General features: G+C 40.8%; 2 protein-coding genes across 2 annotated transcripts; both read left to right on the top strand.

Annotated features, from left to right (window-relative positions):
- Nucleotides 1–998: 998 nt before the first annotated feature.
- On the top strand, nt 999–3,572 carry marcksl1b (MARCKS-like 1b). Its single transcript, XM_079570695.1, has 2 exons — nt 999–1,305; nt 2,198–3,572. Exons 1-2 carry the CDS (start codon nt 1,219–1,221, stop codon nt 2,720–2,722), a joined length of 612 nt encoding a protein of 203 aa, XP_079426821.1. The 5' UTR covers nt 999–1,218; the 3' UTR covers nt 2,723–3,572.
- Nucleotides 3,573–7,050: 3,478 nt separating this feature from the next.
- On the top strand, nt 7,051–12,781 carry hdac1 (histone deacetylase 1). Its single transcript, XM_079570694.1, has 12 exons — nt 7,051–7,197; nt 7,795–7,907; nt 8,718–8,835; nt 8,907–8,981; nt 9,111–9,249; nt 9,350–9,491; nt 9,579–9,671; nt 9,737–9,845; nt 10,246–10,626; nt 10,704–10,859; nt 10,945–10,990; nt 11,940–12,781. The coding sequence occupies exons 1-12, from the start codon at nt 7,149–7,151 to the stop codon at nt 11,965–11,967; spliced, it is 1,449 nt and encodes a 482-aa protein (XP_079426820.1). The 5' UTR covers nt 7,051–7,148; the 3' UTR covers nt 11,968–12,781.
- Nucleotides 12,782–13,225: the final 444 nt, after the last annotated feature.

Here is a 13,225-nt window from a genome sequence, read left to right as displayed (position 1 = left end):
TTATGACACCTGAAAAACAAAGTAAAACTAGTCTAAAACAGGCCTAATCCACGACTATATTAACTATTAACTATTAACTAGAAATGATATCTAACCCAGGAAAAAGAAAAACTGCATTGAGAATACCAGTGTGGCATGTACCACAGCTTCAGCTATAGATGCTTTCTTTAATTTGTTGTTATATTATAAATTATATATAAAAAGTTGAGTAACCTTTTAACTGAGCACGTTTTCTGCAGTTTGGCTTTACCCAAATCTAAAAGCTTCTTGAAAAAAGCATCACGATAGCAACGAAAATGAGAATGGAAAACGAGACAAAAAAAGCAGCAAACGAGTGACAAAAACGTGCCGGAAAAAGCAACACAGACACACTAAAAAGGCCACAAAAGAGCGACAAAAAAACGTGACAAAAATATGATGAGAAGTGATGTAAATGTGACAAAAAAAGCGTAAAAAAACAAAGAAAAAAGCGATAAGAAAAAACACTTCAAAAATATGGAGAAAAACAAGCAGCGACAAAAATGATACGTCGGTACAAAAGATATGTCGGTCTTAGCTTTCAAATGAGGCGTTACACTGGCCTAAATAAGCTCTACAGTCGAGAAGCTTTTAGATTTAGGTGAAGCTGAGCTGAAGAAAATGTGTTTGGTTTAAGTGGGGGTTAAGAGGTTTTATACTGTGTACCACAGATATAATTCTTTACAAAAGCTGCAAAACTATCAAATGCAGTATCTGGCAATAAACACAGTTCGATACAGTAAAGACAAAGTGTGACAACCAACCCCGGTCTCCCCTAAGTTACAATAACTGAATAGGATTTATTTAATTGCAGACCGTCTTGTCTAGTGAATGGGTGGTGCAAATGTTGGCACAAGGTTGGGATTGGGTAAAGCGTAGTAAACTTTCCCTCTAGAAAGACAGTGATTGGTGCACGCCTCGCAGAGCCCGCCTACGGGCGGTGCCTCGAACCTGCTGTATGTTGAAGCGCTGCGCTCAACCAGTGTCGAGTTTAGAGGGTCTCTCTCTGCCAGGGTGACAAGACTAAGCTGGGGAGCCGCCGAGGGGAGGATCTGCCTTTTGAAGAAAACGCACGGGCTACTTTTGACTTTTCACCTCTGGATACGTACCTAACTCTGGAGTTGGATTAATTTTCACCTCTCTTTTTTAGTTTTTATTTTTTCATTTGCTTTGAAAATCCACTAAAACTCACCGAAGACAATGGGGTCCCAGTCATCCAAGGGAGAGGTGGCCACGGAGGCAAACGCTGCTGCCGCTGATGCTGCAGCTGTCAAAACCAACGGACAGGTAATTACACACATTATAGCATGTTTTATTCATTTCAATGGAGAAAAAAAGCACAACACTGTATTAAAGTTAGCTTTATTGAGGAATGTTTTTGGATGTGGAATTTCTTACTGTTGAATGTAAGGAGTTTGCAGTAGACAGGTGGAGCATCACTTTGTGCAGACGCGCTCTCTTGAAAACAAAAGAAAAAACAAAAGCTCACACTTTGTGGTTTAGTGCATCAAGTACAATAAAGCTCTACCCCAGTCTGTCTTTTATGGCTGAGGTTAGAAATGTGCACAGCGTGTTTGATAGTGGCAGGCATAAAAGGGGGAGGGGGGGCACTCGAGGCGCACGTAGGCAGTCTGCTACTCCCCCTGCACAGAATTCTGCCTCATAATGTCGTCTCTTCCGATTTAAAAGGATTAGTTGAAAATATGCAGATGTACTGATAATGGATTGGTTGTGATAATTAGTTATTTTACACAGTTTATTTTTGCACCCCCAGTTGATTATCAGTCTGTAAAAAAAATAAAAAATACAAATCTATTACTTGTGACTGCTTTCCAAGTAAAGATGTGCAGCTTGTTTGTTTCCAGAGAAATACATTTCATATCATGATTTATTCTTCCATCGATTAGCTCAAGTCTTTGTTGAGCCATAGCTGTCTGGTACATGGGAGGTTTTTATAGAGCCCTACCGCCGCCTATCGCCTGATCAGCGCACTGCAAGGCGTCGCCGCCTCGCAGGCGACACGGTTGTTAATTGATGAGCACGACGATGCTCGTCGATCATAGATTGACCAAATACAACTTTTTGTATAATTGTTGTAATTACTTGAGAAATCCAGCAAAGCATCTGCAAAATGCGTTTGGGTGACAGTTCTTATTTTGTTTTTTCTATCTTTTTCTAGGAGAACGGGCATGTGAAATCTAATGGGGATGTCTCCAAGACTGATGGAGATGCTGCTGCCACCAATGGTTCTGCTGATGCAGCCAAGGAGCCAGAGGCAGGTGCAGGGGGGGATGCCATCGAGCCTGCACCTGCTGCAGATGGAGAGGCTGCCAAAGCTGATGGCGAGGGAGCCACTAAGGAGACCCCCAAGAAGAAGAAGAAGAAGTTCTCCTTAAAGAAGTCCTTTAACTTCAAGCTGAACCTTAAAAAGAGCAAGAAGAGTGAGGCAGTAAAGGAGGAGGCGGCCGCTGCCCCTGAGGAGAAGAAGGAGGAGGCTGCTGCTGCTGCTGCTGCAGAGGAGAAGAAGGAGGAGGTGAAGGAGGAGGCTGCAGCTCCAGCGGCTGAGGCTCCAAAAGCTGAGGAAGCTCCTAAAGAGGAGGCCCCTAAAGAGGAGCCTAAAGAGGCAGCTGCTCCCGCCGCTGAGCCCACAAAACCCACAGAGGAGAGCAGCTCGACCCCCGCTCCTTCTGAAAAGAAAGAGTGATTGTACCTTCAACTCACAATGAACTGGGTGAACTGTTTTTCAAGAGAAAGAGAGAGAAAATTTAAGAGTATATATATATTTATATATATGTGTATATGTATACATATGTATGGATATATGTATATGTAAATATATACACATGTATGTGAGAGACTCCTTCGACGTGCCACTTTTCGTCATGATTACAAGACGACAGACTAGATTCACTAGATCACTTCCCTGGTATAACTGCTTGACATCTGGACCTGGACTGAGTTTAGGCTGGGCTGGTCGCATTGAGGAGAATGGATTTTAATGGCTGGAATGCGAGTCAATGACACCATGAAGTATGAGAAATGGTTGAAGGATGTTGGTACAAATCAAAGCATCTTTTCCATAAAATCTACAGACAAAGATGACTGTGTGCTGAAGGAATGAAGCTAGGCTTAATAGGACACCACCACCACCACTTGAACTGACTGTTAAATAATGAAAAATGAAATCAGAAAATGAAGAGACTTGCCAACTTTTTACATTCCTATATTTTAATCCAAATTTGAAGTATTTTGTGGTGTATTATAGAGGACCATCTTAAAGATTCAGAGAAGCTATGTCTTGTTTGTTTGAAATATAAAAAATAGACCATTTTGATTTTTACCTTACTATAAAAGAAGAACACTTAAGCTTGCTATGTTCACTGTTGCGGTTTGATATGAAGCAGAGTTGTTTATCTGTCGTGTGTGAGCCTGAATCTGCTTTGTCTCTGTAAATACATTGGATTGATTTCTGTTCTTTATTTTGCTAATGTTGACAGATGTTACTGGTTTTATTGTAAAGTTGATAATGGTAAATAAATGTTGGTTACCTGCCACTTTATGTCTCTGGTTATTCTGGTTATGAAGTCATAGTTGCACAGAGCACTACTTCTGCATGCAAACACACAAACAAATTAGTTGTATGACAATATGTTCTTGTTGCCAGACCTGTGCGTTATTTCATACCTGAGTTTCAGCTACTACTGCAGTCTTCCTCAGAGGTGACACTTGATGTCTGAGGAAGGCTACAGTAGCAGCTGAAACTGTCAGGTATGAAACACACAGGTCTGGCTACAAGAACATATTCTCATCATTACTAGAAGACATAATGAACTCAATTGGCTACAAATTTGTAGTAGTAAAATGTATTGTAGAGATAATACATTCATAGCATTATGTTAGTGGTTAGAATAACGTGCATGTTGCAAATTACCAAAGTAAATTACAGTTATTGCATTACAGTAAAACTAATACTCTCCATGCAACAGTTCTTGCTGCTATCATTGATACAAATGGGTTTCCATCCACCACTGTCATTTTTCTAAATAATTAACCAAAATTTTGCCAACTGATCAATCAATCAATCAATCATTTTGTAGAGCCCAATATCACGAGGAAACAAAACAAAGTAATGTCCAAGCAAATGTAGTGTCCAGGAAAACATATTGTCCAAACAGAGGTAATTAATGTCCAAATAAGCAGTCAGCAGCAGATGGAAAAGTGCCTGGGCATCTCCCGTTCTTAGACTCTCCTACTGAGAATACAACAATAGGGAAAACACCTAAATGATCGGATGCATCGGCTATTAACACTCCCAAAGAAACATCCTGACATCTTTAGCCTGGATGAAATTGCAGGCCTTAACAGTACACTTCCAGCTCCACTGACCCCTAACCCTCCATTAGTGTCCCCATCCCTTGGATCATCATAATTTCTGTTAGCCCACACTACACTTACTCTACTTTTTTTCCTCCATCTGAAGATCCACGACTAACATAGAAGCAATGCCATGAGCAAACTGACCTAGTTCACATGCTGATATGATGAGCGGAGATCTGAGCTACATTTGGACCCAGCCTTCGTACTAATATCAATTATTTAAGCTGAGCTGTAGCTGCAAATAGGAAGGCTCATAGACTCAAGAGGCGTATACATTTGGTGACCTTAAACACTACATTATGCTTACATTAAGAGACTGGTAGCTGGCCAGCGTCCCCTACGGCACATCAAAGGGAAAAATGTGAACGTCGCTCCACGCACACAGAGCTGTAGTGTGGAAAGGTTTGATAAAGAATCCATGAAACTACAGCTTAGTATTTGTTTGTTTTTTCACCCATGGCCTGGCATTGATCTTTTTAGAATTACAGATAAACATATCTCATCAAATTTTGGCTTTTTGCATTATCACAAGTGAGTGTAGACTGACACCTGGTGTCTATTCCATTGATTGCAAAAAAAAAAGAAATTAAATGTGCCTGTTCTTATTTTTGGTTTAATTCATGTACACGTTTACAGTGTGATGCCTCTCTTACAATAATTTGATGGTAACCAGGATTAAGACACCCTAGGACGGTCAGGGGTTTGTAACCTTGATTATCAAAAGAGCCATTTTGCCTCCTCTTTCGCCAAAGAATAGTAGTTTGGAGCTGCTAAATATAACAGGCACTAAGGTTAAGGTATACTTAGTGCCTGTAGGGAAATTCATTCTCTGCATTTGATCCATCCTCAATGCCGCTGAGGCGACCTGTAGGATCAGTGAGCTGCCAGTGTGGGCCGGCACTTGGGGACCCATCTCCATGATGTGCAGCCAGGCTGGTGGTCAGAAACACCTCGCTGGAGGATTCACCTATTGTATATTTATTCATTTTTTATTTTATTTATTTATTTATTTATTTCAGTCATGTTAGTTACATGTTTTCACATTTCAACAACTATACATAATTTTTTTTTTTATATACACATGATTGAAAAGGAGCACGATGAAGACAACGCTTATGCTAAGTGCCCCTTTCTTCAAATACAAAAAGTAGACAAAAAAACATAAATGGTCTGATTCGCAGGTATTATACTTTAAGCCATAAGCTAGAATAAACAACACAGGTACTACTGTTTTTAAAGTTAAAATCTAATTTTTACAGTAGTGTGTAAGTGTATGTGTTTTTAGTGAGGAAACCTACGCAGACATGGGGAGAACATGCGAACTCCACACAGAAAGGCCCCGTCCCTGATGGGAATCGAACCCGGACCTTCTAGCTGTGAAGTACAAGCGCTAACCACTGTACTACCATGCCGCCCAGTGGTGCAGATGGTGGAGTCGGTCGTCTCATGATTGAAAGGTCGGGGGCTTGATCCTGCAGGTGCATACTGTCGCTGTGTCCTTGGGCAAGACACTTCACGCACCTTGCCACCAGTGTCTTTGTACATTGGTGTATGAATAAGAATGAATTCTTTAGTTTTGCTAACCTTGCCCAAATTCACACATTAACCAACTTCATGCTGTCTTTTACAGATGTAGAAAACTTCTTTAGTCATCTTCTGAGCCTCAGATTGTTCAATATGGCCTCCCTTCAAATATGTTGTGGGACTATCCGAGTGGCATCACCTATTCATTCATCCCTCCAACATAGAATAGAACAGAATACAATTACAATACAATGCAAGCAGAATACAAATAGGAGAGAAAACAGGCCTTCCAATCCCCTTTAATTATCCGTATTGAAATATTGATATGTTGGTAGCATTGTTATTGTTGCTACCTCCATCTCCCTCTCATCTTCATTGCCAGTGTCAAACATACAACATGCATCATCACCATCTGGTCAGGCTCTGCCACTCTTCTATAAATAAACATTATTTGTAGAAATGCCCAATCACTTTATTTGATCAGAGACACAGAGACAAGCAGTCTCGTTTCACAGCAAGAAGGTGTCGGGTTCTGAACAAATTCGAGACAGTTTGTATGTTTGTAAGTTTCTGCACATTCTGCTATAACTACTTATGTCCAGGCTCGGATCTACGGGGGTGCAAAAGGGTGCATTGCAACCTCACTTTGAAATGTATGCACCCTCAGTTTTAGTGGCATCACAATATACTTTCATGGAATCTCTAGTTGTACCCTTTTGGAACTCTGATGCACCCTCAGTTCTGTTCTGGAGCCGGGCCTGTTCATGTCCCATCAACCGCAGGTCATTTTGACCAAGAACCTGTCTCAAGATCTGACTCCACAGACACTGCACTGTTGTCACCCACTCCTCCATCAAGGGGGGCGGGGATAAAGCTGTAGAAAACATGGCTATTTTACATCTGTAAAAGACTTTGTAAGACCAATACAGAATCCAAGATTATGAATATATTAGGCCATTGTTTAAGATGAATATGTCCATTTATAAAAAGCTAAACTAATGGCAAAGAATAAATCTAATGGTCAACCTTTTGCTTCTGTGCTCTTGTCTAGACGTCTGGCTCATCTGGCAGATGCACCTCGGCGGTCTTCGGTTTGTGACAGAGCTCCTCCCAGCCGGGCGGTGCAGACTCTGTAATTGGCTGAGGCGGCGCACAGTGAGTGCGGCTGGGCAGCTGCAACAGAGAAGCCGGTGGGCACTGGGCACGAAACAGTGGGTAATTGGTGTAAAATGGCGCTGTCTCAAGGAACAAAGAAAAAAGTTTGCTATTACTATGACGGTAAGAAGCGCTGGAGGATGTGCGATGCTTGGTTGTTTTTAACCAGTGTCTAGGGTTTGTGTGGCAGAATTTATCCTTCGTTTATGGAAGTAAGTAAGTAAGTAAGAGCACAGGCTAACCGGTATAGCATGCTAATGTTAACCTGCTTGACTGGCTTATGTAGCGGCTAGCTGTTAGCTTGGAAATGCGAGGAAGGTTTTGGCACGGTCATGTTATAACTGATATAATATCTCTAGTATTAGTGTTTGATCTTCAAAACTTCGATTGGCTATGTGGGGCAAACCCTCCGATCAAAAAGGATTCTTTGTCCCTGAACAGGCTGTAAGGTCTCTCACCAGGGCTGCTGCTCAGAACTCTTCACTTCCTAGAAAGTGAGGCTGCTGATGCAGGGGTCACCAATCTGTCCCACAGAGTACCACATGTCCTTATAATGTCCAGTGTAAACATAGAACAAAACTGCGGGCTTGTAATAGACTTATAACCTCTTCTTGTGATTAATATAGAGTTTTTGCGTGGGGTTTCTTAAACCTTAGATTTGGTGAAACGTGAATAATCTATTGTATGATCATTGATGATGTTTGTTTTTTGCTTCGTTAGGCGATGTTGGAAACTACTACTATGGCCAGGGCCATCCTATGAAGCCACACAGAATTCGCATGACACACAACCTCCTTCTCAATTATGGGCTGTACAGGAAAATGGAGATCTATGTGAGTCATGCTTCACTTCATACACTTTATGGCCAATATGTTTTGCTCTAGACAATAGTGTTGTAAATTATAACACTGTGTTAAGAGCCTCCAAATAGTTTGATTATGTAAATTAAAATAAATGTTATTAATATTAGTATTAATGAATGTTTGTTTTGTAGTGAGGCTAAATTGTCAACTGGACTTAGTTTGGTAGAGTTGAGGATGTTTCGCTTCTAATCACAGAAGCTTCTTCTTGTGGTCAGAATGTGACTAAGGGTATATACCATACGCCAACACTGTTATAATCCATGTATCGCACAAAAACAACCTACGATATATCACGATTTTTTAAGTAACATTATTGGCCTCTATAGGGAGGATAATTAATTTACGTGTTTTTCACCGGATGTTTTGGGGAACAGCTGATTTTTTTCCGGCGTGAAGAGCCGTTTCTTTAAATCACATATCTTTTTACAGAAGCAATGCTCTGTGCATTGTATTGACCCACCTTAGAACTACAGTTATCTATTTAATACATTTGTGTTTCCCACCAGAGCCTCAGCGATCTTATTGACTGCAAACTGTGGAGCACTGCTACCTCATTAATATGTGTGACAACATCACAAGTATCGATATTGGAATGAAAAGTATCTGTATTGTATTATCCCGCACAATATCATGATAAATCTCAAAATCGATATAGATGTGACATTGTACCCAAAGCTACCCAAACTCAGTCCAATCGACCATTTAGCCTCACTATGATGAATACTTCCTGGAGGAATGAGAGCCTTCATAAACATTTTGTTTTGTTTTCACTATTTGCAGAGACCACATAAAGCTAGCGGTGAGGAGATGACAAAATACCACAGTGATGATTACATCAAGTTCCTCAGGTCCATCCGACCGGACAACATGTCTGAATACAGCAAACAGATGCAGAGATGTGAGCTCCAATTTAGTCAATGTGACAAGTTCTTGTTTCAGTAAAGTCATATTGTGTTGTTTCCTCCTTAGTTAACGTGGGAGAGGATTGTCCAGTGTTTGATGGACTCTTTGAATTTTGTCAGCTCTCAACGGGTGGCTCTGTTGGTATGCACACTGTTTTTGTCTTGCCTTTTCTGCAATCTCACATTGCACAATAAACACATATAACCTCCTGGACCGGAGCTATTTTTATACTTATGTTGATTATAATTAAGAATTGTCTTCGCTTTTCAGCTGGTGCTGTGAAACTGAACAAACAACAGACAGACATTGCCGTGAACTGGGCAGGTGGACTTCATCACGCCAAGAAATCAGAAGCCTCTGGGTTCTGCTATGTCAATGACATTGTTCTAGCAATCCTAGAGTTACTAAAGTAACTACACTTTACAATCTCTATGTTTTACATTTCTAATGTTACACATTTAGGTCATGATTGGAACTTGTTTCCTGATTTTTGTGGGTCTTGTGTGTAGGTATCACCAGAGAGTATTGTACATAGATATTGACATTCATCATGGCGATGGGGTAGAGGAGGCCTTCTACACCACAGACCGGGTTATGACGGTCTCTTTCCACAAATATGGGGAGTACTTCCCTGGCACTGGAGATTTAAGGGTCAGTTAATAAAAAATTTACTTTTTTGTTCAAAACACATAACAGTATTATAATGTCACTGATAAAAACATTTTTTTTTGTGTTAAGGATATTGGAGCAGGAAAAGGGAAGTATTATGCAGTGAATTATCCTCTAAGGGATGGGATTGATGATGAGTCCTATGAAGCCATCTTTAAACCAGTAAGTTTACATTTCTCATTGCATGTCCTTTTGGTCTTGCCGCACTAACCATATTGTGTTTCCAGATCATGGCTAAAGTTATGGAGATGTACCAGCCCAGCGCTGTAGTTCTTCAGTGTGGAGCAGATTCACTGTCAGGAGACCGACTGGGCTGTTTCAATCTGACCATCAAAGGTTGGCTTTTCTCAGCATTACGATTTATTAGGCAGGAGAGTTTTTACGAACATAATATTCACTCACATTATCCAACTCCAAACTTTGTAAAATTGAATGTCAGTTGGATTGAAGCATCTTGGGTGATGAGCTATTGTGTGACCATAGGAGGTCTACAGAAAATATTGTGTGCTTTTTTAAACTAAAGTGGGCAAAAAAGAGCTAACACACTGAAAACTGTGAAAAGTATTACAATATGTACAATGTTTGAGTGATTCAACATTCTTGAAGGTGTGCTGTGCCCATAACCATTGCTAAGATATGAAGGGCTGAAACATGAATATTCAGGCACTACAAATGTCTTGTATTGCCCAAGGTTACTGTTCTTGTAATGTCTGATTTTTATGATTTGTGTTTTTAGGCCATGCCAAATGTGTGGAATACATCAAAAGTTTCAACCTTCCTCTGCTGATGCTTGGCGGAGGGGGCTATACCATCCGTAATGTGGCCCGCTGCTGGACTTATGAAACTGCTGTGGCCCTGGACTGCGCCATCCCCAATGAGCTGCCGTACAATGACTACTTTGAATACTTTGGACCTGACTTCAAACTACACATCAGCCCATCCAACATGACCAACCAAAACACCAACGAATACCTGGAGAAGATCAAGCAGCGGCTGTTTGAAAACCTGCGCATGCTCCCCCACGCCCCCGGTGTCCAGATGCAGGCCATCCCAGAGGACGCCCCTCACCCTGACAGTGGAGACGAAGAGGAAGAGGACCCTGACAAACGAGTATCCAGTAAGCCATAGACAGAATACTTGATTTAACATAGTTTCCTTTTAAGCTATAGACGTATGACCTTTAATGTATTTCAGTCCGTGCCCATGACAAGAGGATAGCATGTGAAGAGGAGTTTTCTGACTCTGAAGATGAAGCAGAAGGCCAGGGAGGAGGCCGTAGGAATGCAGCGAATCACAAGAAGGCCAAACGGGTGAAGAAGGAGGAAGAGAAGGAGGGAGAGGAAAAGAAAGGTAAAGGCTACACCTGGATGAAGGAGCAGTGTTTCTGTGTCTGAGAGAAGGGGAACAGTATTCACTCTTCTTGTCTGTTCCACAGAAGTAAAAGAGGAGGAGAAGGAAGAGGAAAAGATGGATACATCTGGGTAAGTTATCAACTTGAATAGATATTATGTACTATCATCTTAGCAATGAGCAATAGACCCTTTGGATAGAATATTTTGGCTACTTGGCTACTTTTTCCGGTCAATATTTTAAATCTGAACAGGAAATAGTTGTTGCATTATAACATGACTATTGTAGCATTTGTGAAAACACAGTTAAAAAGTCTCCTCCGGTGAAGTATTTACATCCTATGTAACTTTTGAACATTCAGTAATTGATTATCTGCTTGTTGCATGTTTGCCAATTTGCCAAGCTTAGACGAGTTGATGCGTACCTGTCTGGTTTTTGTGCATGCGCTCAGTCACGCAAAAAGACCAAAGATGTCGTTTGCATTTTGCCTCGCCCAGCATATTCCTATGGACCCAAATGGGGGTGAAGTTAGAAGCGACCAAGCTCTTCCAAGTTTCCCCTCTTCAAATACCGTTACGCGAGTAGTTACACGATCCAAGTATAGTTGCACAAAATTAAACAGCGGATAAAAAGGTGTACTATATTAACACCATAGGAGTACTTTGACATCCATATAGAAGTGAAGATATTACTGCGTGGACTTAATTTTGTGTAACTATACTTGGATCGTGTAACTACTCACGTAACTGTATTTAAACGGGGGAAACGTGGAAGAGCTTGGTCGCTTCTAACTTCACCCCCGTTTGGCCCCATTGCGGAGAGGAGGAGGAGAGGCTAAATGCTAACAACATCTCTGGTCTTTATGTGTGACTGAGCGAAATGCACAAAGACCAGACAGGTACTCATCAACTCGTCTAAGCTCAGGTAAGAACATATCTCTGTATGGAAAAAAGGCGACCTGTTCCTTTAAAATATTTCAACAGGACACAGCTCCATGGGTCCTATTTTCATGAAATGTGTGTTTTAATTGTATTCTGTGTGTTTCACATTGAAGTATTCATTTATTTTATTGTGTTGCAGACCAAAAGAGGAGGTGAAGGCAACTTAAGTCAACCTGCAAGATCAATAGTTGTACTGTCCCATAATTCTTGTATTGTTTTTGTACTCGTTTCATCATGCGTTATAAACAGCAGGCCTCATGGTTTTATTTCATTTTAGATGAAAGTTGGGAGCTTCTGGTAGTATGGGGGAAAAAGTGCCATGTTTCTGAACCCAACTCTCAAGGAAAAAACGATAGCCTAGAACTACGCTGCTCCCAATAATGGTTTACTCAGAAGTCCTGTATCATGAAAGCTCTTAGACCTGCAGTATTCTCCACACATGTGACCGTTTTATCAGTGAATGCATGTTGAAAATAATGTTGCCTCTAGCATGTACATATTCTTTTTCCTTTGCCGAGACTGAAGTGAGCTCTTTTTTTGTAACTTATTTTAGGATCAAAGTACAGTGTGACCATCTTCTTGTATCTGGTCAGTGTTGCTAATGTTTACTCCTGGTGGAAATGTATGAGCGAATGAACGCTTGTGTTGAGTACGGAGTGAGTTATTTTAGCCATTTTGTACCATCTGTTTGGATGGAGCCATGTGAAGCCTCCATTTGTTATAAGTTGTCTTTGTGAAATGTGTATTATAAATTTGTAATAAAACACGGAAAATCATTCTAGTATTCTTGTACTGTTTATGCCACATTTCTATTTATCAAAAGGAATGGATTCATAGATTACGAACAACCTATTTTAACTTGGTAACATTTTTGCTACGGGGTGCTGAGGGAAAAGATTGCCCCCAAAAATGCCATTTCTGTGCTTAGTTCCTATTAGCATTGCCTGTAATGTGCAAACTATCCTCCAAGGGGGGTTCCCACAGCCTTGTTAAACGCTGGTGCACAACCCCTAATACAGAAACACCCCGTACAAGCATCGTTGCAAACTGGGATGTTCTTTCCGTATGTTTTGCCTATTACATAGCCAATATCTCAAGATTTCAACTTGAAATTTACTAAATTGAATAATGGGACACTTCCGCTGGTCGATTGTGAATTGTTTGTGGATGCCTCAAGTTCAGTCCTAGGGATGTGAATCGCTAATTTGAGCAATCTATTGGAATCGTTCCACTAATACTGTAGATTCCCGCACCATTTTCACCTCATCATACAAGTCTTCACTGTTCGAAGTCCTCTTTACGCTTATACACACACAGAACTACTACGCACTGAAGAATCAAAACTGCAAGCACAGGCCGATAGGTGTTTCTGCTGAAGCCACATGGATATAATGAGAGAAACCGCAATAAAATATATTTATATCC

Source organism: Gobius niger, assembly GCF_951799975.1.
Source record: "Gobius niger genome assembly, chromosome: 14".
In the NCBI taxonomy this organism is placed as follows: Eukaryota; Metazoa; Chordata; class Actinopteri; order Gobiiformes; family Gobiidae; genus Gobius; species Gobius niger.
The sequence above is the reverse complement of the archived record's forward strand: the minus strand, read 5'-3'. Positions and strand labels throughout refer to the sequence as shown.